General features: G+C 39.4%; 1 protein-coding gene across 3 annotated transcripts in view; it reads left to right on the forward strand.

The window, feature by feature from the left end:
* Positions 1-23837, forward strand: part of ACSS1 (acyl-CoA synthetase short chain family member 1) — a 35055-nt gene extending 11218 nt beyond the window's left edge. For 2 of the 3 annotated variants that reach the window (XM_035111060.2, XM_060273087.1), the window contains 11 exons: positions 5079-5254; positions 6098-6250; positions 7810-7957; positions 9775-9912; positions 11286-11378; positions 16167-16279; positions 16709-16835; positions 17303-17430; positions 18451-18514; positions 20333-20451; positions 22354-23835. In XM_035111060.2, the coding sequence (XP_034966951.2) occupies positions 5079-5254; positions 6098-6250; positions 7810-7957; positions 9775-9912; positions 11286-11378; positions 16167-16279; positions 16709-16835; positions 17303-17430; positions 18451-18514; positions 20333-20451; positions 22354-22530 (1436 nt within the window). In that variant the 3' untranslated portion in view covers positions 22531-23835. Of the gene's footprint in view, positions 1-4212; positions 4413-5078; positions 5255-6097; positions 6251-7809; positions 7958-9774; positions 9913-11285; positions 11379-16166; positions 16280-16708; positions 16836-17302; positions 17431-18450; positions 18515-20332; positions 20452-22353 lie in introns of all 3 variants that reach the window. The other variant, XM_035111059.2, reaches the window with a different exon arrangement.
* Positions 23838-24760: the final 923 nt, after the last annotated feature.

Raw genomic sequence — 24760 nt, forward strand, 5'->3', positions numbered from 1 at the left:
GAATGTGCATTCGGAACGCATTAAATTCGTAAGTAGAGGTACCACTGTAATTTCTATATTATTTAATTGTAATAAACCTCTAAGTAGTGTAAGTAAAATGCAGGGCCCTTCCTTCTGCACTGTGATTCTGATGAAAATTGCCACACAGAGCACAAAGTTGCTATTTGCTGTAGGAGCTATATTGTTATTGGTACCAGTAGCAATTTATGTCCCATGGCAAATGCCAGTTTTGTAGGGGGATGTTTTCATTGATACCACAGCATGGGGCTGGAAGAGGAAGGGATAGCCCCATGTGTTGCATTCTTGATGCTGACATGGTTCCCTTCCCCCAAATTGTACATAAGGTTCATTAGCTATTTTAAACGCGAGTATGTTCCTTTAGGTATTTTGTTATGTTTGCCTTCAAGTACGGTAGGAGAGTTTGAAGAAACTGAGCTGTGACCATACTATGGTTTTTGGTCGACTCAGTAGCGACAAGGCCTGCAAGCACAGTGTTTCCTTTCAAGCTGTTATGATATCTGTTAAGTCTACCAACTGCTTGCTATTATTATCAGCTAATTAACCAAGCTGCTATAAAAATGCATTGACTTCTCTAAGGAGTTTTGTCCATGCCCAGCTGTTGCTTTCAATAGATAGATGTAGGTATCACACAGAAAGCAGGTGACCAGTGAAATAAAAATATGTGTGTTGACAAAAGGCATGAGTCCTTTATCAGTAAATAGTCTGGACATTTTATCAGTAAATAGTCTGGACAATCTGATGTTGGGAAAGATTGAGGGCACTAGGAGAAGTGGACGACAGAGGACGAGATGGTTGGACAGTGTTCTCAAAGCTACGAACATGAGTTTGACCAAACTGCGGGAGGCAGTGCAAGACAGGAGTGCCTGGCGGGCTATGGTCCATGGGGTCACGAAGAGTTGGACACGACTAAACGACTAAACAACAACAACAATCTGGACATTTTAGCAGGGATTATTATTATAGCCTGTGTTATATCCACATATTATTTATTATTTATTGAATTCACGTCCTGCCCTTCCTCCCAAAGCAGACTAGAATGGCAGACAGATACACAATTTAAAAACAAACAAAGGAAAAAGCATTCTATAACAAGTCAACATTCTAACTGAAAACATCTAAAGCAGTTACAGTGACAGTTAATGATCTTGAGGTTGCCAGGAGCAGTATACTTCAGCCACCAAATGCCTGGGTAAACAGGAATGTTTTCAAATTTCTCCTACAAATTAATAATGATAGAGACAGGTGCCCCTTGCAAGGGAGGGCTTTCCACAACAGGTAAAGTACCATTGAAAGGGCCCCGTCATGAGTCAGCAGTACCAACTGGGCAGCTCCCAGCAGCGGCACTATCACCAAGGCCTCACCTTCTGAGGGTCTGAGCTGGGGAAGGCACTTTTTGGGTCCTTGGGACCCAAGCCGTTAAAGGTTTTATATTGCAGCACCAGTATCACATGGTCCTTTCAGGCTACCCCTTACCAATCCAGCAGTTGCATTCTTCACTAGCTGCAGCCTCTGGGCTGTCTTCAAGGGCAGCCACACATAGAGCACATTACAGTAGTCTAAGCAAGAGGACAACTGAGACCAAGGTATCTCAGTCCAGGAAGGAACCATAGCTGGTGAAACAACCTAATCTGGGCATAGGCACTCATGGCATACATACATACTTCCATATTTGAAAGTAAATAATGTGTTCCTCCTACTTGGAGTGTCTGGGAAACACTGAGATAGTGTTGGGAAAATAGGCCATTTTCAACTTGGGCCTTAACTTGGGAGATAAAGCAAATATTCTCATTGAGAGTTTCTCATATCCCTAGTTCTTTTTATTTTTAGCAGGTCAAAAGCTGTTTGCCACTCATTTAAAAGTTTTGGCATTTTGGTTCCCTCCCTGTGGAACACCCTCCCATCAGATGTCAAAGAGATAAACAACTACATAACCTTTAGAAGACATCTGAAGGCAGCCCTGTATAGGGAAGTTTTTAATGGTTGGTGTTTTTGTGGTATCATATGTGTTGTAAGCCACTCAGAGTGGCTGGGGAAACCCAGCCAGATGGGCAGGGTATAATAATAATAATAATAATAATAATAATAATAATAATAATAATAATTTTATGACTTGTAGCTACATGTATTCTGAAAATATATAATACAGTGACAATGAACTGGTGACCATCAGTAAAGGTTTTGTTCCCGATTTTTGTAGCATGATCCTGATGCATATTTGCAAAATACAAAGTGCCATCTTGAGACATATTTGCAAAATACAGTCATAAAATTAATCCACTGACAGCTAGCAGTGGATAGATAAATGTAATATATTTCCATAAAAATATTTGCTTTATCTCAGGAGAAGGCATGGAAGCATTGGCATATTGATAACTGTATAGGAACTGTCAGCACAAGAGGCTGTCACCTTTTTTTAGAGGTGTCAAATTGTGAATGCCTGGATAGCGTTGCAGCCTACTTCTTGAGTGGAGGAATGGAAAATATTATACAACAAAATATATACATTAATAGTAATGGAAACAGTTCTAGCTTTTGTTGCTGGCTGGCTTTCTTTCTGAGCGCAATACAGAGTTCAAGACAAAACAGGGAGGGAGGAGTTTGTGGCCCTCCAGTTGTTGCTGGATTTCTCCTGGTTGTTTCTTCCTGCTGTGCTTCATCTGGTTTCAGAGCACGACTGGGAGAAAAAATAGCCAAGGGCATTTGCAGGGGATAATTCAGCGGTGGCTGTACCTACAGGGACTAGTAGGGCAGAAGGTAGAGAGCTGCATGAGGGCAATGCTGAGACTGAGAGGAGGCACTTACAACCAATGCCACCCTCAAGACTGAAAGGTAGGTGGAGCTGGCTGAGGTTGGTGGAGCTGTGCCCCATTTGACCTAATGGACCACCCTTCACCAGGCTCATCCATGGATATGAGCAGGATTAAACTCCACCTGTCAATTCTCCCTTGTAAATGCCTTCTGGTCCCTTTGTTAGTAATAAGAGACAAACCTCAGCTTGGAAATCTTGAATTTACTTCACAATGTGTAGTTCTGTCCTTATAGTCCCTTCTGAAAATGTTCCGATCCAGTACAGGACTTTGATACCATATTCTTGAAACACATCTGAATTATTTGGATAGTGTGAGATGAAATGGTTGTCTACTAAGACAGCTATGCTTTGGCAGACATCCCAGTTTCTCATTTTCATTTAGCCATAAAACTTGTAGGTAGCTTTGGAAGAGATACGAACTTTATATCAGTGTCTGTTTAATTATTTTTAGACTCTAAAAGTAAAAACAACTTTTTTAAAAATAGCCTTATTCATAGATTTGTTGATTTCGGGTTGGGCTGTTAATTGCATAAGAAGTAATTACACAATCAAATGCATATGAAACAAATTACAGTTTTTAAGGCTGAGCAAGGCATGCTTCCTACAAAGCATTCTTTTATATATTTGAACACTGTAAGTGTCTCTCGAATGCTTAGAATGTTGATGAAGGCCAAGTGTTCCTCATTATGTCAATATTTCAAAAGCACTATTGATTTCTATGGTTCAGCAAATGTTATCCAAAAGACCAGCAAGAGACAAAGCTAATGATTTTTTTGGGTATAATTCAGATAACAACTTCTCTGAACTTTAGATCATGTATTAAAATGGTTGCTCTCAGCTGTTAAAACAGTGCATATATTTCATTATATGACATACCTCATTCTGTCTTAATGGCAGGTAATTAATACATAGTAAATAACTGCAGGAACTTTGGTGGAATAATAATTATCTGTTATAGATCTCTAGACTATTTAGACTGTTATAGATCTTTAGTGAATAATATCCAAAACATTTCCCCCCATTTCATAAGTTCACTACTAACAATGAATAGGTACCAAATGCATGTACTGTACAATATTAGGCAAACAGGGCAGTTTCAAATTTTTAACTTTGTTTACGATGTAGAAGTAAAGTAAAAATGCTAAATTGGATCATCCACTAGAACATAAAAAAAAATTCTGGAGGAAATGGATCCCCCCCCCATGCAAATTACCCTAATTGGTACAGGGGCTTTTCCTGGGATAGCTTCCAATTCAAAATTTTCCTAAAAACTCAAATTACTGGGATTGGCATTGCTTTATACAAGCCTTATGCTATAGAAATACATATTTAACAAACTGGAGCATACAGAAATGACATGGTGGTTCTTTCCTGTGTTGCAGGGAGCTTCTGGATATGACTTGCCGCCTTGCTAATACATTAAAGAAAAATGGAATAACAAAAGGGGACCGAGTTGCTATTTATATGCCTGTGTCCCCAATGGCAGTGGCTGCCATGTTGGCTTGTGCCAGAATTGGTGCTGTTCATACCGTTGTCTTTGCTGGATTCAGTGCAGATTCATTGGCAGGGAGAATCAATGACTGTGAGTAGTTTTCAGATGCTGGGAAGGGGTAGCTATGACTATTTCTCATATTGCAGGGCAGTTCTCATCACACACAACAGGCATTCCCATTATGCATGACTAATATTCCCCATCATTGAAAACAATGTGTTAGCCTCTGTATGCACAAAATTCATGTGTGTAGTATGTTGTGAGGAACATTGGCCAATGGGCCTCATTACACCCACCAGCCAGTTATATGATATAAGATGCAGAGATTTGTTATCTGCGGACTACGCATTACAGCACTATAAGAGTTAAGCCTCTGCTTGCAAATTGTATAAGAAAAAAACCTATAGAGTCTTGAAGCTTCTTACAAACTAACAAATTTATCAGTGTGTACAATAAAAAAAATTCCTTCAGTAGCACCTTAAAGACCAACTAAGTTTATATTTTGGTGCTACTGAAGGAATTTTTTTATTTTGCTTCGACTCAGACCAACACGGCTACCTACCTGTTATCAGTGTGTGTAATCTTCTGTGGACAAGAGTCTGTTTCTAGTTTTGCTACAAGACCTTTTGTTTCTGCTGCAACAGAAAACACAGCTACCCCTCTGGAAACTGCATATGAGTTACTATTCTGCTATATATATGGAACAATAATGGAGGAAAACAAGCTGCTAAGTCCACAAATGATTTTTCTTGTTAGCTAAATGCAAAGCAGTCATCACCTCTAACCAGGGAGTCAGGGGCGGACGTGTCATAGAACTGAAGAAGACCGTGGATGAAGCTGTAAAGAATTGTCCAAGTGTCAAGTGTGTCTTTGTGACTCTGAGAACTACCAACAAAATCCACATGGGCAGTTGTGATATTCTCCTTGAAGAAGTATGTTCATGATGTTCATGGTACTACTGTACTTTTAAATCAGGTATTTCTATAGGGTGCAATAATATTTTATCACAGCAGGTTATATGCTGGTGTTTTGTCTAGAACAAATTAATGTTGATGAGCCTAGTTTTATAATGAATCAAAGGCCAGGCTGAAACTTGGAATTGTCAAGTTAGTGCATCCTTGGATTGCAGCTTCATATCTAGAGATAAGAGTCCAGAAAAATGGGGGAAATTTGGGAGGGAACCCATCTTTTCCCCCACCCCCATTATTTTCTGAAGCTGTTTGTTTGTTTTTGAAAATTAGACACATTTTGGATTAAGATTCAGAATGGTGGACAAAACTTTTAAGACAAGGTGCTCATATATTTATTCTCCCAAAATGATTTTTAAAACTTTGTAACAAGAAGACTTATGTGAGTCTCTGTTCAATCTTGGATCATGAAAAATTGCAAGCAAAATAAATAAATAAATAAATAAATAAATAAATAAATAGTAGCAATGTAAAATATTATGAAAGAGGAGGTGTATCAATTAAAAACATGTTGGAATAAAACAGTCTTCAAAAGGTTGGAAGTGATGGAGTATCTACTCCCTTGGGTGGGGGGACCACAACTGAAAAGGTGCTCTTTTTGTGCCACCTCTGCACCTCAGATGACAAGTGGGAGCATGGAGGAGCCTTAAACCCTATTCTTGAGCAGGTTCAATAGCCCTTTTTGGATGTTTTTTATGTTTTAATATCTGCTGTAAGCCACCCAGCCAGATGGGTGGGGAATAATAATAATAATAATAATAATAATAATAATAATAATAATAATTCCTCTTTCTTTTCTTTATTTAGGAGATGGCTAAGGAGGCACCAGTTTGTTCCCCTGAAATAATGGACAGTGAAGATATGCTCTTTATGCTTTATACCTCAGGGAGCACAGGAAAACCTAAAGGGATTGTTCACACCCAAGCTGGCTATCTCCTTTATGCTGCCTTAACGCACAAGGTACATCAGAAATTGTATCCCTTTACTATATCAGTAGTAATTGTGGAGAACAGATAGTAAAAATAAATTTGTTTGGGGGTGGGGAGATGTACTGATGATTTTTGGAAATGTTGCCTGGTAAAAATTTCTCTGAGTCCTTCTGCTAGACTTAAATTATATGCACACCAAAAGCTGCCACTTTAGCCTTAAAATGTCTAAATAATTTATTCAGCTTCAGTATTGAAAAGTATTTTATTCCCTCCATAATTCTGGTTATGCATTCTGTTGGGCAACGTCACTTCCCAGATACTTCATTCACTTATTTACAGCATTTGTATTCTGCTACATAAAATAGATTTCTTTTGGTGGCTTAACAATAATGAGTAAAAACAGGCAATAAACAAAATAACATACAAAATGAAAAGCTACATAAACACAACAGAAATCAAAACTCATTGCACTCCAAAATGTTAAAACTGAGAGGTGCAGACTACATCAATTAAAAAGCCTGGCTGAATGGAGAGGTATTCATGTTCTGCTGAAAAGTTCTTAAGAACAATGCTTAGAGCAGGCATAGGCAACTCCAGCCTTCCAGATGTTTGGGACTCCAGTTCACATCAACCCTAGCTAACAAGACCAGTGGTCAGGGATGATGGGAATTGTAGTTCCAAACATCTGGAGGGCCAGAGTTGGCCAATGCCTGGCTTTCCCTAAAAGCAACTTCCTAGTTAGTAGTCAATGCCCTCTTTTTTCTGCTATGAATGTGGTTACCTTGGTCATTTTGCTCCTCCCTGCTCACACTGGGAAAATCAACCCATGATCTCAGGCTTACATATGAATTGGGAATCATGGTTTGTTTCACTCCCAGCAATGTTTATTCTTGGCTTGCTGATAATGGTTTGATGGAGCAAAATAGATCACATTTCCCCAAAGAATCCTGGGAACTGTAGCTCTCCTCTCGCAAAGCTACAGTTCCCAGCACCCTTAACAAAATGCAGTTCCCATGATTCCTTGTGGGGAGGCATGTGCTTAAATGTATGGTGTGGATCTGTCCTCGTCCATCACATGAAACCATGAATGTGAAGAGCAAAGTGCCTGAAATCTGTGGCTGTACATCTGTTTCACCACATGAGGTGTATCATATGGTAAATAACTGCTGAAGAATGATGGAGAGTTTAATTAATTAGAATCATAGAATCATAGAGTTGGAAGAGACCACAAGGGCCATCCAGTCCAACCCCCTGCCAAGCAGGAAACACCATCAAAGCATTATTGACATAAGGCTGTCAAGCCTCTGCTTAAAGATCTCCAAAGAAGGAGACTCCACCACACTCCTTGGTAGCAAATTCCACTGCCGAACAGCTCTTACTGTCAGGAAGTTCTTCCTAATGTTTAGGTGGAATCTTCTTTCTTGTAGCTTGAATCCAGTGCTCCGTGTCCACTTCTCTGGAGCAGCAGAAAACAACCTTTCACCCTCATAATTAATTCACCTTTCACCCTCATAATTAATTCACCTTTCACCCTCATAATTAATTATTAAACATGTAAACTCTAACCTGCTTTACTGTTCATCTTTGTAGCATGTGTTTGACTACAAGCAAGATGACATTTTTGGTTGTGTGGCTGATATTGGTTGGATCACGGGACACAGCTATGTTGTGTATGGACCACTCTGCAATGGAAGCACCACAGTTCTGTTTGAAAGCACTCCAATCTATCCTGATCCAGGTGCCTTAAGTAGAAACTTAAAAGTTTAACTCCTAGGCATAGAGAAGGGCTGTTCATGTAACAACTCCCAGTTTCAAACTCTGGCATCTCCTTATAGGGCTGGGAAAAGATTCCTGTCTATAATCCCCAGAAAGCTACAGTGTAGACACTGCTTGGTATGCACCATAGCTGCCAAGTTATCCCTTTTTTACAGGGATTTTCCCTTATGCTGAATAGGCTTCCTCACGAGAAAAGCGAAAACTTGGCAGCTATGGTATGCACATGATGGTAAACCACAGATTACCATGCAAGAACAATGCACTGGTGCATGCTGCTCAGTTGCCCCCACTTTGCTCCACCCTGCATGCCTCTGGGAGAAACATACCATAAAGCACGGGTGGCCAACTTCCAAGAGACTGCAATCTACTTTCAAATTTAAAATCTGGCAGTGATCTACCCCCGTTTCAGCTCAAAGTTATTGAGTGAAAGACTAGGGTGATGTCTGCTGTTTCCAGGCATTTTTCTTGATGCGAGACTTTTGTCGGTGACCTGAAAGTTTGTTTGGACCCTGGGTGAGAACCTGGAGGCTGAAAGGGAGGGTGTGTCAGAAGTAAAATTAATTGATTAAGATATATTGATTTATATATCTTAGTAACTTTGTACTGAAGTATTTGTATTAAATATATACCCTGTTTCTCATATTTTAAGACATACCCATAAAATAAGCCATAGCAGGATTTTTAAGCATTCAAGGAATATAAGCCATACCCCGAAAATAAGACATAGTGATAGGCGCAGCAGCAATGCCGGCCGCGGCAGGAGGAGGAGGAAAAAATTAAGACATCCCTCGAAAATAAGCCATAGTGTGTTTTTTTGAGGAAAAAATAAATATAAGACATGTCTTATAATATGAGAAACACGGTAAATATATATATATAAAATTGTCCAGTAACACCTTAGAGACCAACTAAATTTGTTCTTGGTGTAAGCTTTCGTGTGCGTGCACACTTCTTCAGAATGCACACAAAAGCTTATACCAAGCATAAACTTAGTTGGTCTCTTAGGTGCTACTGGACAATTTTTTTTATTTTTATATATATTTCAACTGTGTCAGACCAAGATGGCTACCTACCTGGATTTGTATTAAGATATTAGAAACGAAAATTTTGAGAGGTGATGTAGCAGCTGCCAATCCAACCAACCTCCCACCACATATATTTGGTGAATCTGTAGCACTGCAGACCAGTGGATAGGTGATAAGGTTTGGTCTTAATTGTGAAGAAGAGATTGTACACATTCACCTGCCAGTCACCATCTTGCTATGTGTTTAAGGCAGTGCAGTGATGGCCAAACTTGGCCCTCCAGCTGTTTTGGGACTACAATTCGCATCATCCATCACCACTGTTAGCTAGGGATGATGGGAGTTGTAGTCCCAAAACAGCTGGAGGGCCAAGTTTGGCCATCACTATTTTAAGGAGTACAAATGGTATCTCAAATTACCTGTTTGGGCTCAATTTAAAAGGTAGGTGTTGATTTTAGTATAGATCAGTGGACTTACTGCTCTGCCCTTAAACATGAGCCTGTACAAAGTGTTTAGGGTGGGGTATACTGATTGTGGTATCCGCTCAACAACACAAAGCACAATGATGGGCTAGTGTGGCATGCAGAGAATCTATAAAAATATTTTTAAATCTTTAAAAAGCAGGTACTTTGTGCCCATATTACAAAGAATGCCTTTGTATTGTAGTATGTATTTTCATTGTATTTGAAATATTCTGAACATGTAGCGCTTACGAAGTTCACAGACAAATGTAAGATGACCATTTGGAATTTTGCAGGTCGCTACTGGGAAACCGTTCAAAGGTTAAAAATTAATCAATTTTATTGTGCTCCCACTGCATTGCGATTGCTGCTGAAGTATGGAGATGAATTTGTAAAGAAGTATGACAGATCTTCCCTAACTACACTTGGATCAGGTGAGAATGCTCAACTTAAGGCTTTGTTTCATTTGAAGTCAGTACTGCTGATTTCTATGGAAGCAGATTTCCCCAGTCCTGTAATAATTTTGAGAGAGATAAGCTTTTTATTTTGTCAGAGATTTATGAGTTAAATCTTAGAAATACCTGTGAGTATAAAGAGTACAGTGCAAATTTTGTTGACAGTGGAAAATGCCATGTTATTCTTCAACTGGGAGGTCAGGATCCATATGTGAAACACACTCTGACCTTAGCTGGATTGCACCAGTGGAACCTTTATCTTCTAAAAAAAGGGGAGAGATAAACAAATAATAAAGGAAAAGGAACACAAGGACTTTTGCCCCACTAATTATTTCTAATTTACATGTCAAAAGTACTTCTAGCACCCAAGAGTCCATTAATTGGGTGGTTAGAGATGCTTTCAGTAGGTAAAGCTTTTCTCACTCTGGCATGACAAGCTGAAACATCCTTAAATCTCAAAGCAGGAAGCTTTGCTGTCCCTCTTCACAGCTTAGAGAAAAAGTAGAAATATGCAATAGATTATTTAAGTTGGGACCCATATCATCATTTGGGATTAAAGATGGATCCTGGAGATGATAAGGAAGAATACTTACATAGCCAGTTTAGTCCTGTGTCACACTCGCATTGGAGCTGTGAGTGGACTAACCTTGAAATGATATGGCAAGAGTGCTGTAGAAGCTCCAATTTGAGCACTGAGTGCACCAGCCAATAAATTATACTTTATTAATCAGACAAAGCACAATGCATAGGCTGCTGTATTTGCAAGGGCTGGCTACTCTCAAACCTCAGCAGTAGTAATCTGACAAGAAGATGAACAATTTTGATTGTTGCCGTTTTTGGTCTTGTGCACCCAAGTGCTTGTGGCTGTGGAGAAACAACCTGGGAAATTTGGTTCATGACACCCAGCCCCCTTACTATTTATAGTATCTGCAGTAGATGCCAGTACACAAATTTTGTTTTCAAAACTTCTAAAGTTTTCTGCATTTTTAATTCATGCAATGAGAATGAGTGTTTGTGGGTGGGGGGAGGGAGGCTCGGTTAATTTCATTGTACACAGGTTGTACATTGACAATAAAGGTGTTGTTGTTGTTGTTGTTGCTGCTGCTGTTGTAACTTAAAGGTTTACAGAAATGCACCTTCTTTTTAATTTCATCCTGTTGCTTTATGTCCTATCTTTAGTAGAAAAGATGGCCAATTCTGAACATTTTCAGCACGTTTCTCCACCAGTTCTTCTTTCTGCTAAACATATCCAGTTCCTTCAGTCATTCTTCATATGATTGTTGATCAGTTACCAAATATAAAATACTTTCGGCAGAACTCGCAATTCTTCCTTTTACTATTTTGGATTTTAGTGGGAGAACCCATAAACCATGAAGCTTGGCAGTGGTTCTACAATGTGGTAGGAGAGGGACGCTGTTCTCTTGTGGACACTTGGTGGCAAACAGGTAAAATAATGACAGTTTTAAAAATCTTTTTATCCCCCCCCCTCGCACACGCACACACACACACAGAGAGCATTGTACCATTTTTTGTGTATCTGTTTATTGGGTAGCTGCTAGCATCCTGTTTAAAGCCATCTTATCAGGCTAGAGGAACAAGGAATGGGTTGTGCAACAACCTCTAGGCCTTTGGAACTGCCTGGGGCATCCGACCTTGGTGCGAGCCGTCAAACTACTGACTTAATAATACTAAGGGAATATATCTAAATTATAAACTCTCATTACAAAAGAGCCTAGGGTTCGGATACCCTCAGCTGTTTCATGGCAACACCCCCGAAGTTAGTCTATCTAGTTTAAATATTTATTTGAAAATAGAATGATTTTTTTTCCATTATTGCTGATGCTCAGAAGCAGAACCCTTAATCTCTCAAAAGCTTTATACCCAATGCAGAAACAAACACACACATTCCTGTGAGAGGATTTATTGTTTCCTTTGGATATAAATGGTAGTGGTAAGAATAATTCACATAGAGTGTTTATGAGGATAGAGAATGTGAGTTGATTTGCCATCGTGTTAGCTCAATTGCACATCTCACAATCAATTTAAAAATAGCTCATTAATTGCTGTTTATCCGCTCTGGAACATAGATCTCTGAAGCAGCAGTATGCCACAAGATAATCAACTTGAACAGGCATAAAGATTAACAAATGAGGCTTTACGAATCCATTTGAAAGCATTTGGATGAGTGGATAAGTGAGAGGGAGATTATAAGTGTGTGTGTGTGTGTGTGTGTGTGTGTGTGTGTGTGTGTGTGACAGGGAGCTCATTGTGCACATCTTGTGTTAATATATTTGCAAAGTTTGATCAAGCTCTACACAGTAGCATAATTTTCAGATCCAGTGTTCAATGAACCTTCAGCCCTCAAACCAGAGGTAGCTTGCCTTATAGGAGGTCAGATTGTTTGTCCATCTCACCCAGCATTTTCTATTGTGTCTGAGAGTGTCTGCCAAGAGTCTTGGGCAGAAGTCTTCCTAATCAGCTGCTATAACTGGAGAGGCCAATAATTTTCTGTATGCAAAGCATGTGCTCCAGTGATTAACTGTGTTTCTTCCCCATTTATTTTGGAGACTTACACGAAATTGAATATGAAAAGTCTGGTAAAATAAAAATAAAAATCATTTGATGCTAGAAAGACATCAGCCAGTTCTAGGGGAGCCTCCCTGGGGCAACATTCCAGAGCTACAGCCCTTTCCGGGTAACTATCTACTTCACCTATGAAGGCAGGGGAACCTGCACAAGCGTCTTTGAGCCTCAGGTAGTAAGAGTTGAGCAGTTGAGCAGGCTTGTGTGGGAGCAAGTTGCCCTTCAGGTAATCTAGTCCCAAGCCTCATAATAATACCCAGCATTTAATTCAAGAATAGCACAGAAATATCTAAGCATGGAACAGCAAACTCCAGAACATTAAACAATGCAGTCTTGCCTGCATTGTGGGATGAACAAGATCCAGCTGCTCAGCTCCACTCCCTTGCCTCAGAGGCCCCCAAAATGCTAGCAGGCTAGCAGACTCTGCAGTCTAGCAGACAGAAGCCAAAAACTGACACCAAGGAGGACCAAGGATGTGGGCAAAAACGGTCATAATCCTTTCACCATAGAGACATTTCTGACACCATATTTGGATTTGATTTTTATTCTGAGAATTTTTTGTAAGGTGCTTTGACAAGACTTTTGAGGTTATATAGTATTCTAAACAAAAATTTGTCACCATGCCAAAAGAATGCATGGAATATTGTGTGGTTCTAAATGCAGCTTGAATATTCAGATACTACTGTGGTTAATGAATCTAGCAAATTTCAAGTATTCAAAGCATTTTGTGTACATTGTATTATTAATCTTAATAGCCTATAAAGTAGGAATTATTATCTCCATTTTCAGATAGGTGGCTAAGAATTTAGTGGATTGTCTATGGGTTTTTTTTTTTAGGTGAACGTGAAATTTAGGGTTTAACTACACATGCCACACACATGCATGTACCTTAGGCCTGACACTAGCTTCAGAAAGTTGTTATTTTTAGTTGAGAAGCAATGGGCTTGGGTAAGGGGTGCTCAACCTTTTCCCTATTCACTTTGTCTCTTGCACAGTTCTGTTTCTAGTTTTATTATTCTGCCAATTTCTAAACGGACCTTCATCCATCAAGATCCCAGAGCAGTTCTAAAATAATTACATTAAAACAATAAAATGTAGTCATTGAGAAGCATTGGGATATAATTTTCTTTGAAGCACCTTTTTAAGATAACCAACAAACCAATAGCACCTAGTACCCAAATCCAATTAAAAAAAACTAAAGCAAGAACCCTAAACTGTTGTTTAAGATGCATACCAATGCAGCACTTAAGTTTGAGAGAAAATAAGGATAACTATATGGGAACAATTCTCAAGTTGAAATTTAAGTCTTAGCAGTCAGTACACTTCATACCCTTTCCCTGTTGAGTGTTGATGTGCTTGTGATTATTTTACATGTGAGTTATATTTCTGCTTCCTTTCTTATAAAAGGAGTAGAGTGTTCTGTTTCCCCAGTTAAGAGGACAAACAGCATAAGGGGACTAATGCCTTTAAAGTGCTATATGCACAATAAATAGTAACAATAGCTTTAATGTATTTTGCAATGATTTGTAATTAGGGCAAACATCCATTACCTTTGAGACATCCCAAATAATTTCCCTGTTAGCATATAAGCCATGTTTGAGCCCTGATCTCCATAAATGGGGGGTGGGGTGGTGAGATGAAGGATTGCTGTTTTGTGCCAACTAGGACAGCCCAACCCTCTCCTTTTCCAACCTTCACAGGGCAATCAGGAGACAAAATCCCTTGATAGGAATTGCAAAAATTACGCATTTACCAGTAGCTCTTCATTTGCAGTAAATCACAGTTATCAAAGGAATTGAATACAACTGTTGGATATGGCTTTATTTATTTGTAGGGCCTAATATTCCGGCGGTTTTATTACTTTTGCTTCTTTTTGTGTATCTGTTAGTGTTAGACTATAAAAGATCTGATTAAGGTTGAAATCTCTGATCTGATTTAACATTTATCCTGAGAGAAATGAGGAAAGAATGATTAAGAGGCTCAGTCCTGAATTGAAAATAATCGCAGAATGCCCATAATGGGTGGGAGAATCTAATCCTATATAATAATAGTATTTTAGTCTCATAAACCGCTTTTCAAGCAAACCATTTGAAGTGCTGTGAAAACAGCACAAGGAAGCACATTCCATAATATCCTTGCACTTCTATCACTGCTGTTGAAATTACTTGCTAAGTGTATGAAATTGGGTTGAATACAATTTTCTTGGCAGCTTCGTGGTGGGGAGATAAATAAAACAAGCCGCTTCCCTGTATTTTTGCACAGGAACTGATATCTTCCCTGTACCAGTCACTGCAACATGTTAAGAACTTGCCCCCAAAGATGCCACTACAGATGCTTTAGTGTGGTTTCATGAAGTGACTAGAGTCCCATTGGCACCAGCAGAGCCAGTTGTCAAGGATGATAGGAATTGTAGTCCAAGAACATATGGGAGTCTATAGTTGCTTGCCCCTCCTTTAAGATGGGTGGGGAAGACAACCACATTTTCCATTGTGGATGGTTTGGCAGTCCATATAATGTAGGCTAGAAATCTAATTTTTAACCCGGATCTGCAGGTGCCCATCCTTGCTCTTAACCACTGAGTGGCTAGGGGCAGAGACAAAATTGAGTTTGTTAAAAAGGAGCTTGCCAAGGAAAATTTTATGTCCGGAAGAATAATAATTCCTGCGGCTCTTGATAATGCTGGAATTCTGGTGTAGTATACCCACCCTTGGAGTCCAGAGTGATAGGGATCCTGTGGGAGATGGCATCTATGTACAAAGCATGGTCTGAAGACACATTGTACAGCAGTTTAGCTGAAGCTAACGTTCTGTTCAGTGCCTGGGAACCCCATGTATGCTGCCTGGAGTTTTATCATGGGAGAAAAGCACAATATATATGTCATAAATAGATCCATTGCCTATCCATGGGGGTTTGTTAGCCTCTCAGGAGCCCTTACCCATACATGCTCATCAGCAGTGGAGTCTAGTCTAGTTGGAATCCACCAACTTGCAATACAAAATGAAGTTTGGGTTCATTCTTGTAATGCCTTTACATGAGCCACCCTACCAATTACCAGTATTGCTTGTTTCTCCTGGCAGCCTGAGAAGACTGGATTAGAAGCCTCTGTACTCTCAGTTGAGCACTAACAGATGGGTTGCATCTAGAAATGCTATATTTCCTACCTTCCAGTGTTCTCCCTCCCACTTGCCTGCCTGCCTGAATGGGAGAGCTTTCCTCCCCCCTCCCCCCACTAAAATAAACACAGATCATTTTATTGATGGGGATTTCACTAACTGTAAATTTGGAAAACTGAAAAGAAGCAAGTAAGGCCCCGCGATATAATAATGCTTATGTTTATGTGTGTGAGTTTGCCTTCAGAGGTTTGAGATTGGGGTGGTAGTCAAATCTTATACCGTACCTTCGGATACCCTGCCTCTCAGATGAAAAGACTCCCTGCAAGGCATGTATGGTGTGGATTGGAATTATTTGTTATATATTGGAATTGTTTGCAAGGTTGTTCTGTGTGTTTTTAAAGGGTTCAATCCACTTCCCATTGCAATGAATAATAAACCTGCTATTGTTTTTATTTGGGCTACAGTACATTGTACCCTAACCTACAAGAGAGCAGAGGATGCATTAATTTCAGTTGCTTTCCACCATTTTTCTTCCAGAAACTGGTGGCATTTGCATCGCTCCTCGGCCTTCAGATAAAGGAGCTGAGATCATTCCTGCCATAGCAATGCGGCCTTTCTATGGGATTACCCCAGTTCTGATTGATGAAGGGGTGAGATTTGTTAAAATAAGATCAATGAAAATACAAAGATAAAGTGCCTTTTTGGTATATGTATTGTTCCTCTACCTGCCTACCTATCTCAAACATTAATAAAATCCTGGATAAATGGTTTGCTGCAAAGGATTGTGAAACTTAGATAGAAAGGGGTTAAGGATTGCTTATCATTATTTTCTTTCTGGTCAGACCTGCTATCCAGATAGGGCTTTACTTTTGTTAGGGAAATTGCTGAGTATATCAATGCTCTCCAGTCTAGGACTTTGATAGAAGGCTGTGGTTCTCTTCCTGGTCCTAGCATTTATGCTGCTGATGTCCTAAATTGTAAATGTTAATGAAACATACAGTTAGGCCAAATAGTTCAGCTTTTGCAACATCTCTGTTTAATTGTTATATTGACAGTTTCTCCTTTTCTTGGACTCTCAGGGAAATATTTTAGAAGGCAATGATGTCTCTGGAGCTCTCTGCATAGCACAGCCTTGGCCAGGTATTGCAAGGACCATCTATGGAGACCACCAGAGATTTGTAGAAGCTTATTTCAAAGCTTACCCAGGTAGAGTGGAAACATTGGTGCAAGTAGTGCACCATAATTTTTGCATAAGTGGCTGACTCTTTTCTTTTGACAGTACTGTATATATGACACTTCAAAAAAGAAAGAAAAATCAATTTCTTACTAGCAATTTCTGTACAAGCTGGATATTGCAGCTTGTATTATCCAAGCCAATTAAGCATATCTGTATATATATGTAAAGCCAACAGTGATAAAAATGAAAAGTTCTGAAACATATTTACTAATTGGTGTTGTTTGTACATTATCTTATGTACATTCTTCTAAAATGTCACCTATGACACAGGTCATTTCCTTCCATTAAAAAAAAACAAAAAACCAATGAGTGGTTATGAACCATGTTCACACATACAAATTATTCTGTAAGGACTAATGGACAGTGCCCATTCTGATGCTGAATTTTAGTGCTGCTAACAAAGGCATTAACTGACACTGCTTGTCTTTTGTTACAGGTTATTATTTTACAGGTGATGGTGCTTATAGAACTAAAGAAGGCTATTACCAGATAACAGGGCGAATGGATGATGTCCTCAACATCAGTGGGCACAGACTTGGAACTGCAGAGATTGAAGATGCCATGGTAATTAGTGGGGCAATGAAAAGTGTTGGCCCTAATAATACAGTTAAGTCGGTGGGAACATAATTGACCATCAGGGAACCACACTAATCTGCAAGGTTTTCATTTTAGGGCTTGCTCATATATTGATATTCATTGACATCTTCATTGTGGCATTAAGAGAAAACTTGCTTATGTGGATACAGATTAGTTACCGCAGTCTACCACTTGATACCACCATAAACACAATTATTAAGAAGGAAACAGTTCACACATCTTGTAAAGAGTCAGTGGCTGATGAGAGGTCAAGGCCTAGAAATACCACATCAGACTACGTATAACAAAATACACTTGTATATGTTGTTGTTGTTTAGTCGTGTCCGACTCTTTGTGACCCCATGGACCATAGCACGCCAGGCACTCCTGTCTTCCACTGCCTCCCGCAGTTTGGTCAAACTCATGTTCGTAGCTTCGAGAACACTGTCCAACCATCTCGTCCTCTGTCGTCCCCTTCTCCTAGTGCCCTCCATCTTTCCCAACATCAAGGTCTTTTCCAAGGATTCTTCTCTTCTCATGAGGTGGCCAAAGTATTGGAGCCTCAGCTTCACGATCTGTCCTTCCAGTGAGCACTCAGGGCTGATTTCCTTAAGAATGGATAGGTTTGATCTTCTTGCAGTCCATGGGACTCTCAAGAGTCTCCTCCAGCACCATAATTCAAAAGCACCATAATTCAAAAGCATCAATTAACTTGTATATACGAAACAATATATTGTGAAGTGGTGTTCTAGCCTAACTTTCTCACCGATCTGTCAGATTTGTGTGTGTAGGAACCTCTTCTTTCTTTTATGGAGTAACGTTCCATCACAGAAACTGCTGGTGGCAGTTTGAAGGGGTGCCTCCTAAGACACAGCTTTATCACCTCACCTGTTGCTTGTGAGAACTAGGCCCAAGTGATATGCATACATATATGCATGAATCTATTCATGCAACTTATAAAAGGAAGGTATGAAGCATAACTTTATTTTTTTATTTGTCTTTTTAAAGGATGAACATCCTGCTGTACCTGAAACAGCAGTGATTAGTTATCCGCATGATATCAAAGGGGAAGGTAAGCAAATGAAATAAGTTTATGTTTAATTACTGTTTTTTATAGGTTCAGGTAAGGAAAGGTACGGTTTAGGGGGGGGGATAGATTCTATTTCAGGTACCCCTGTTATCAGTTTGATCAGATCTGCAGAATCAGAATTTTAAAAAATATTGCCAGATTAATAGTATTTCATTGAACTGAAATGCTTTTGCTTAAAACATTTAGCAACAGAATTTGTATATGGAGTTTAACAGGGTCAGCTTATAAACTAAATTCATGATACCTTGATCCAAGAATTCTCGCACAAGGAGTAGTACTTTTGATTTCTGATATTTGATTCTCTTTCAGTACATAAGGAAGCACATGTAGAATAATCCAGTATTTATAAATTTATAATATTTCTTACCTACCCTTAGAATCATAGAATCATAGAGTTGGAAGAGACCACAAGGGCCATCCAGTCCAAACCCTTGCCAAGCAGGAAACACCATCAAAGCATTCCTAACAGATGGCTGTCAAGCCTCCGCTTAAAGACCTCCAAAGAAGGAGACTCCACCACACTCCTTGGTAGCAAATTCCACTGCCGAACAGGAGTGGAATTTCCTCTTACTGTCAGGAAGTTCTTCCTAATGTTTAGGTGGAATCTTCTTTCTTGTAGTTTGAATCCATTGCTCCGTGTCCGCTTCTCTGGAGCAGCAGAAAACAACCTTTCTCCCTCCTCTATATGACATCCTTTTATATATTTGAACATGGCTATCATATCACCCCTTAACCTTCTCTTCCCCAGGCTAAACATACCCAGCTCCCTAAGCCGTTCCTCATATGGCATTGTTTCCAGGCCTTTGACCATTTTGGTTGCCCTCCTCTGGACATGTTCCAGCTTGTCATTATCCTTCTTGAACTGTGGTGCCCAGAACTGGACACAGTATTCCAGGTGAGGTCTGACCAGAGCGGAATACAGTGGTACTATTACTTCCCTTGATCTAGATGCTATACTCCTATTAATGCAGCCCAGAATTGCATTGGCTTTTTAAGCTGCTGCATCACACGGCTGACTCATGTCAAGTTTGTGGTCTACCAAGACTCCTAGATCCTTTTCACATGTACTGCTCTCAAGCCAGGTGTCACCCATCCTGTATTTGTGCCTTTTGGGTTTTTTGCCCAAGTGTAGTACTTTACATTTCTCCCTGTTAAAATTCATCTTGTTTGCTTTGGCCCAGTTGTCTAATCTGTTAAGGTCATTCACCATGTAGAACATGAGACACTTAATCTCATGGTCATGGTCATAGGTCATGGGTTTGAGCCTACTTTGGGCAAAAGATTCCTGCATTGCAGGGGGTTGGACTAGACAACCCTCGTGGTCCCTTCCAACTCTCTAGTTCTATGATTCTATAAGAACTTTGAACACCTTAGTATTTTGAGGATTCATTACTCAAAATGTGGCATGATTTGGCATTAAAGCTTTTGGTCTTTAAGGCTGCAGTGCTATACACACTTACTTGGGATTAAATCCCATTTAACTCATATGACTTCCCTTTAAGTAGACATGTGTAAGTCTGCACTGCAATAATATTTTCACAACTGTATCTAAGAATGGTCCTTGAATTTTAAACATTTTTAAACAATGAAGAAAAACTACATTGATCAGCAATTTTAGCATAATTTATTAATTTGACTAGAAAAGAATATCCTTACAGCCATTGCTTTAGGCAAGACTTTCATACTTCATTGCACTGAGCAATGGGCTATTCTACATGTGCTGTCTTATGTAGTGAAAAGGAAAAGTGGAGAGTAGTTTAATGTCTAGTCTAGTAAATGAACTGTGGTCCTTTCTTCCAGCTGCATTTGCTTTCATAGTTCTAAAAGATGAGACAGCACATCCAGAAACGGTTATCAAAGAGCTAAGGGCAATAGTTGCCTCCAAAATAGCCAAGTATGCTGTGCCTGATCATGTTCTGGTAAGTTCTTCAGGCTATTAATTTGTCTTTAATAATGTCAGGCTACAGGGGGTCAACATGCATCTACTGACCTTCCTTATGGCACTGGGGACAATTTCTACAGGAGGAACAAGTATCTCCCAGACTCCTCTCAGACTAGCTTGTACCTGCCCCTTGTGTAGTTAAAGAGACTTAGCAGTACTCACCTGTTTCCCACTTCCTTCTTTAATGGTGAAATGGGGACAGCTGTTTGTGGGGGCAGGTTGTCCATTATTGACTAGAAGTGCTTGGCCAGTATAATTGATCTCCATTTTTCATAGGCTTTTTTCACTTTGGGAATCCATAACTTAAGAGGAATAACTCCAGTCATGTTTCTTTGAATGCAGTTGCCTTCGTTTAGTAATGGCCAGACAGATTTTTCTTGATTTAGCAAACACTGCATTAGCCTGATAACCCTTGAACTGGGTTCAGTACAAAGCTATTGTACTACCAACCTTACTATATGCTTGTGAAACATGGACCACTTATAAACGCCATCTCCAACTCCTTGAAAGATTCCATCAACGGTGTCTCCGAAAATTTTTACACATCACTTGGGAAGACAGGCGAACTAATATCAGTGTACTGGAAGAAGCAAAGATCACCAGTGTTGAAGCAATGATTCTTCAACATCAACTTTGTTGGTCTGGTCATGTTGTGCGGATGCCTGATGATCATCTTCCAAAGCAACTACTCTATTCTGAACTTTAAAATAAAAAGCATAATGCTGGTGGTCAACAAAAGAGGTTTAAAGACTGTCTCAAGGCAAATCTTTAAAAATGTAGTATAAACATTGATAACTGGGAAACCCTGGCCTGCGAGTGCTCCAGTTGGAGAACAGCCTTTACCAAAGGTGTCATGGGCTTTCAAGACACTCGAACTCAGGACGCAAGGGAGGAACGTGCTAAGAGGAAGGCACACTTGGCAAATCCACACCGTGATCAACTCCCGCCCGGAAACCAATGTCCCCACTGTGGAAGGACATGTGGTTCCAGAATTGGCCTCCACAGTCACTTACGGACTCATTGTTAAAACCGTATTTATGGAAGACAATCTTACTCAGCTACGAGTGATCACCAAAGAAGAAGAAGACTTTCTTTTACTTCCAAAATATATTGTCCTCTGTTGTAGTGCTTTACACAAAACTTGCTTCATGATTAATTCCCTTATAGTCCTTTTATAAAACAACATTACTAAGCCTTGTACTAAACCCTGGCTTCATACTACTAGACTCTTCTTGTTGTTTTTCCAAGCCTAAATTCCTATTACTTGACTTGTGCCACTGTTATTCTTTGTCCTCTGGACATTTACTACTTTTCTTTTAAAGGTAGAATCAGAGGTGTCTTTTTGCATATGTTTACATTTACCACTTCACGAACATGGCTTAAAGATCACATAGGCACAAAACGATGGCACTGTCCAGATGCAAAGGGTAACCTATTTTAAGAATGTGCCGTCAGGCTTGGGCTTAAGCAGACCCAATCCTTTCTTCTACACATGCAAGAGTAGGAAGTTTAAAGTTTCCTTTTGCTGCTTGGTTTCTTGTTATGTCCAAATTCAGGAAAGCTGTCACATCTTCAAGCCATACTTAAAACATACTTGGATTAAACCACAGTTTCAGATTGTGGTGTCTTCCAAGTAACTGTCTTGAACAAACCAGTTTTGCCGTTTTTGGACATGGTAGGAAACCACAGTTTGTTCCAAATTGCAAAAGAACACTTAAACTTTTTCCATTTGGAGTTACTGTAATGGGGGGACCATGGTTTCCTCTTGTGTCAGAACCAGGCCAGAGGCTGAAGGCTGTATGTGTCTGGCTTAATTTAACACATTATTGTTATAGTGGTTCACTCTCACAATAACACAATTCTTCCCCTTCTCAAACAGGTAGTGAAGCGCCTTCCTAAAACTCGCTCAGGGAAAATAATGAGAAGGTTGCTACGGAGAATAGTGACAAGCAATGTCAGTGATATGGGAGATATCACCACACTGGATGACTCCAGTGTCATTGAAGAAATACTTGATGCATATGAGAAGTACAAAATTAAGCATCCTACTTTGTAATGAGAAGCTGTGGGGATATGTTCCATTAGAAACCCTGAGAAACGAAAGGAACCATCAAATACGCACAAGTTTTCATGGAATTCTGCTTAATCATGTGAGGCTCAGAAGATTCTCCATCTGAAAAATACGTATATTACAATACCGTTTGTGTGTATTTCACTGCACTTTGCCTTTCTTTGAAACTATGCAGCATGTAGGTTAGTTCCTGATATTTTGGATATCCTGCCTATCTTTTTAAATACTTTATTAAAACCACACAAAGTGAAAATTCTAAAGTAGAAAGCATTAATTCAACCTTAAAACAAGTGCCTTGGAAATATTAATCACTTTTTGAACTTACTCTTGGGGGAAATGCTCTCTTCTGAGTAACCCATGATATCTTTCTGGATACTATATTCATTAACAGCAGAGGGACATTATTCATTTAAGTAGAATAAATTATTTTCATATTTTGTGAAAGCAAATTTTAATTAGGAATAACTGAAAGATAAATTTTTAATAAGGATACATAATATATGTTTATATGGCTTGATGAAAAATGTGTAGAGAAAAAAAGTATTTCTTCACCCTACATGGAACTTAAAATGACTACAAAATTATCATTTCCTAAAATTAGTAATCAAACAAAAATAAAATTGAAAGGAATCTTGTTGAAGCTTACCTGGGAGTAAATTTACATGTTTGAACTCATTGAAAGGGTTTGCATAGAATCAAGAAGAAGGGTGGGAGACAAAAAGCCTCAAAGGGGGGAAAAACATTTTAAAAGGAAGCCAGAGGGTCTTGGCTGATATTATGGAAATGCAGTATTTTATTGATCTGTGACCAAATAAATCCAATTCCAAGAATCCTGATGTGGCAAATTTGAAACTGTTGTATTATGTTTTTGTTTCGCAACCGACCTATCGAAGGGTTAACCCAGACTCCTGGTTAACTGACAGCAACATTCCATGGGAGGCGTGGCCTGCATGGGGTTTAAATGGAAAGGGCAACTGTTATGTCAGTTGGCGGTTGAGGGTTTTTTTGTGGGGGAGCTTGGGTGGTTGTGGAGAAGGTAGACTTAGAGTAGATGAAGTAGTTGATAGGTATTCTGTTATTTGATTACCAAGAACGTTACCTGTGAAATTAAGTTTGTACCAATGATACCAGAAAGCAACCATTAAGATTCAAGCCAATAAATATCCATCTTTAAAGTGTCATACCAGTAATCGTCTATTTCAATTTCCAGCTAAGGCATCCAGGAACCCAGCTGGCGGGGAGCTCTTTTAAACTGTCAAAACTGCCTTTTAGAGGAGAAAGGTTAGTTTGTGGCTGAGAGTGCACCGAGAAAAGGGGGGGGGGGCTAAAGGAGGAGACAGGTTCTGGATGGTAATAAAGTTACCTCAGGAAGGAGGCTAGCTTGACAGTAAGGGAGTTTCTAGTGAAGTGAAACCCTTATCTGAGTACACATAGGAACAGTCCGACTTATAGCCCCGAGTCTATATAGGTACCTGGCCATGTTTAGGCTGGAAGAGGACTCTCTTTTATTTTTGAAAACCCACGAGTGCTAGAGGGTTTAAAGAAAGGCTAGAGGGATAAGTGGGAGGTTTGATTTACCTCAGAAATCCCTGTTAGTGCTTTTAATAATTGAGAGCTCAAAGTTATAAGACGGAAAGTAAGGGACATTTCGTTTCACCTGACCTCAGGTAGACACTTGCTGAACATGGAAGTTCTACTTTTGACAAACAATTAGCTTTTCCTGGAAGGGATGCTCATTTTCCCCTTGATGATACAGTCATAACACCTCTTAGAATTCCTTTGTATTCAAATAATAGATTGCCTACTTTTTATGCCCTTTACAAATAAATGAGGTTTGTGTGTTTGTATGTATGTATGCAAACAAGCATCTGGGGTGGGGGTAGTTTCGGCCCTGCAAACCATGTTGCTTTTAACAAACAGAAAATGGAAATAACATGTTTCTGAAAATCTTCATTAAGGATCCTTGTTAACAGTCTGTATGTGAAAAAATCTGCTATAGTTTTGACAGCCAGCTATTGTTGATACTTTATGCAAGGTTTATAAAAACCATATTAGGATTCAAAGGACTGCAGCGAAGTAATACAAACATTAAAATGCCTGACTTAGTATATTAACTCGACTTTGCCTATATTCCAAAGGGCAGGAACATTTATGATGGGGTTGAAGTATTTAGGATACAGATCTGTATGTCTTGGCAAAGAGCTTCTATGGTTAC

The sequence above is a fragment of the Zootoca vivipara genome, chromosome 3 (assembly GCF_963506605.1).
Source record: "Zootoca vivipara chromosome 3, rZooViv1.1, whole genome shotgun sequence".
NCBI classification, from domain to species: domain Eukaryota; kingdom Metazoa; phylum Chordata; class Lepidosauria; order Squamata; family Lacertidae; genus Zootoca; species Zootoca vivipara.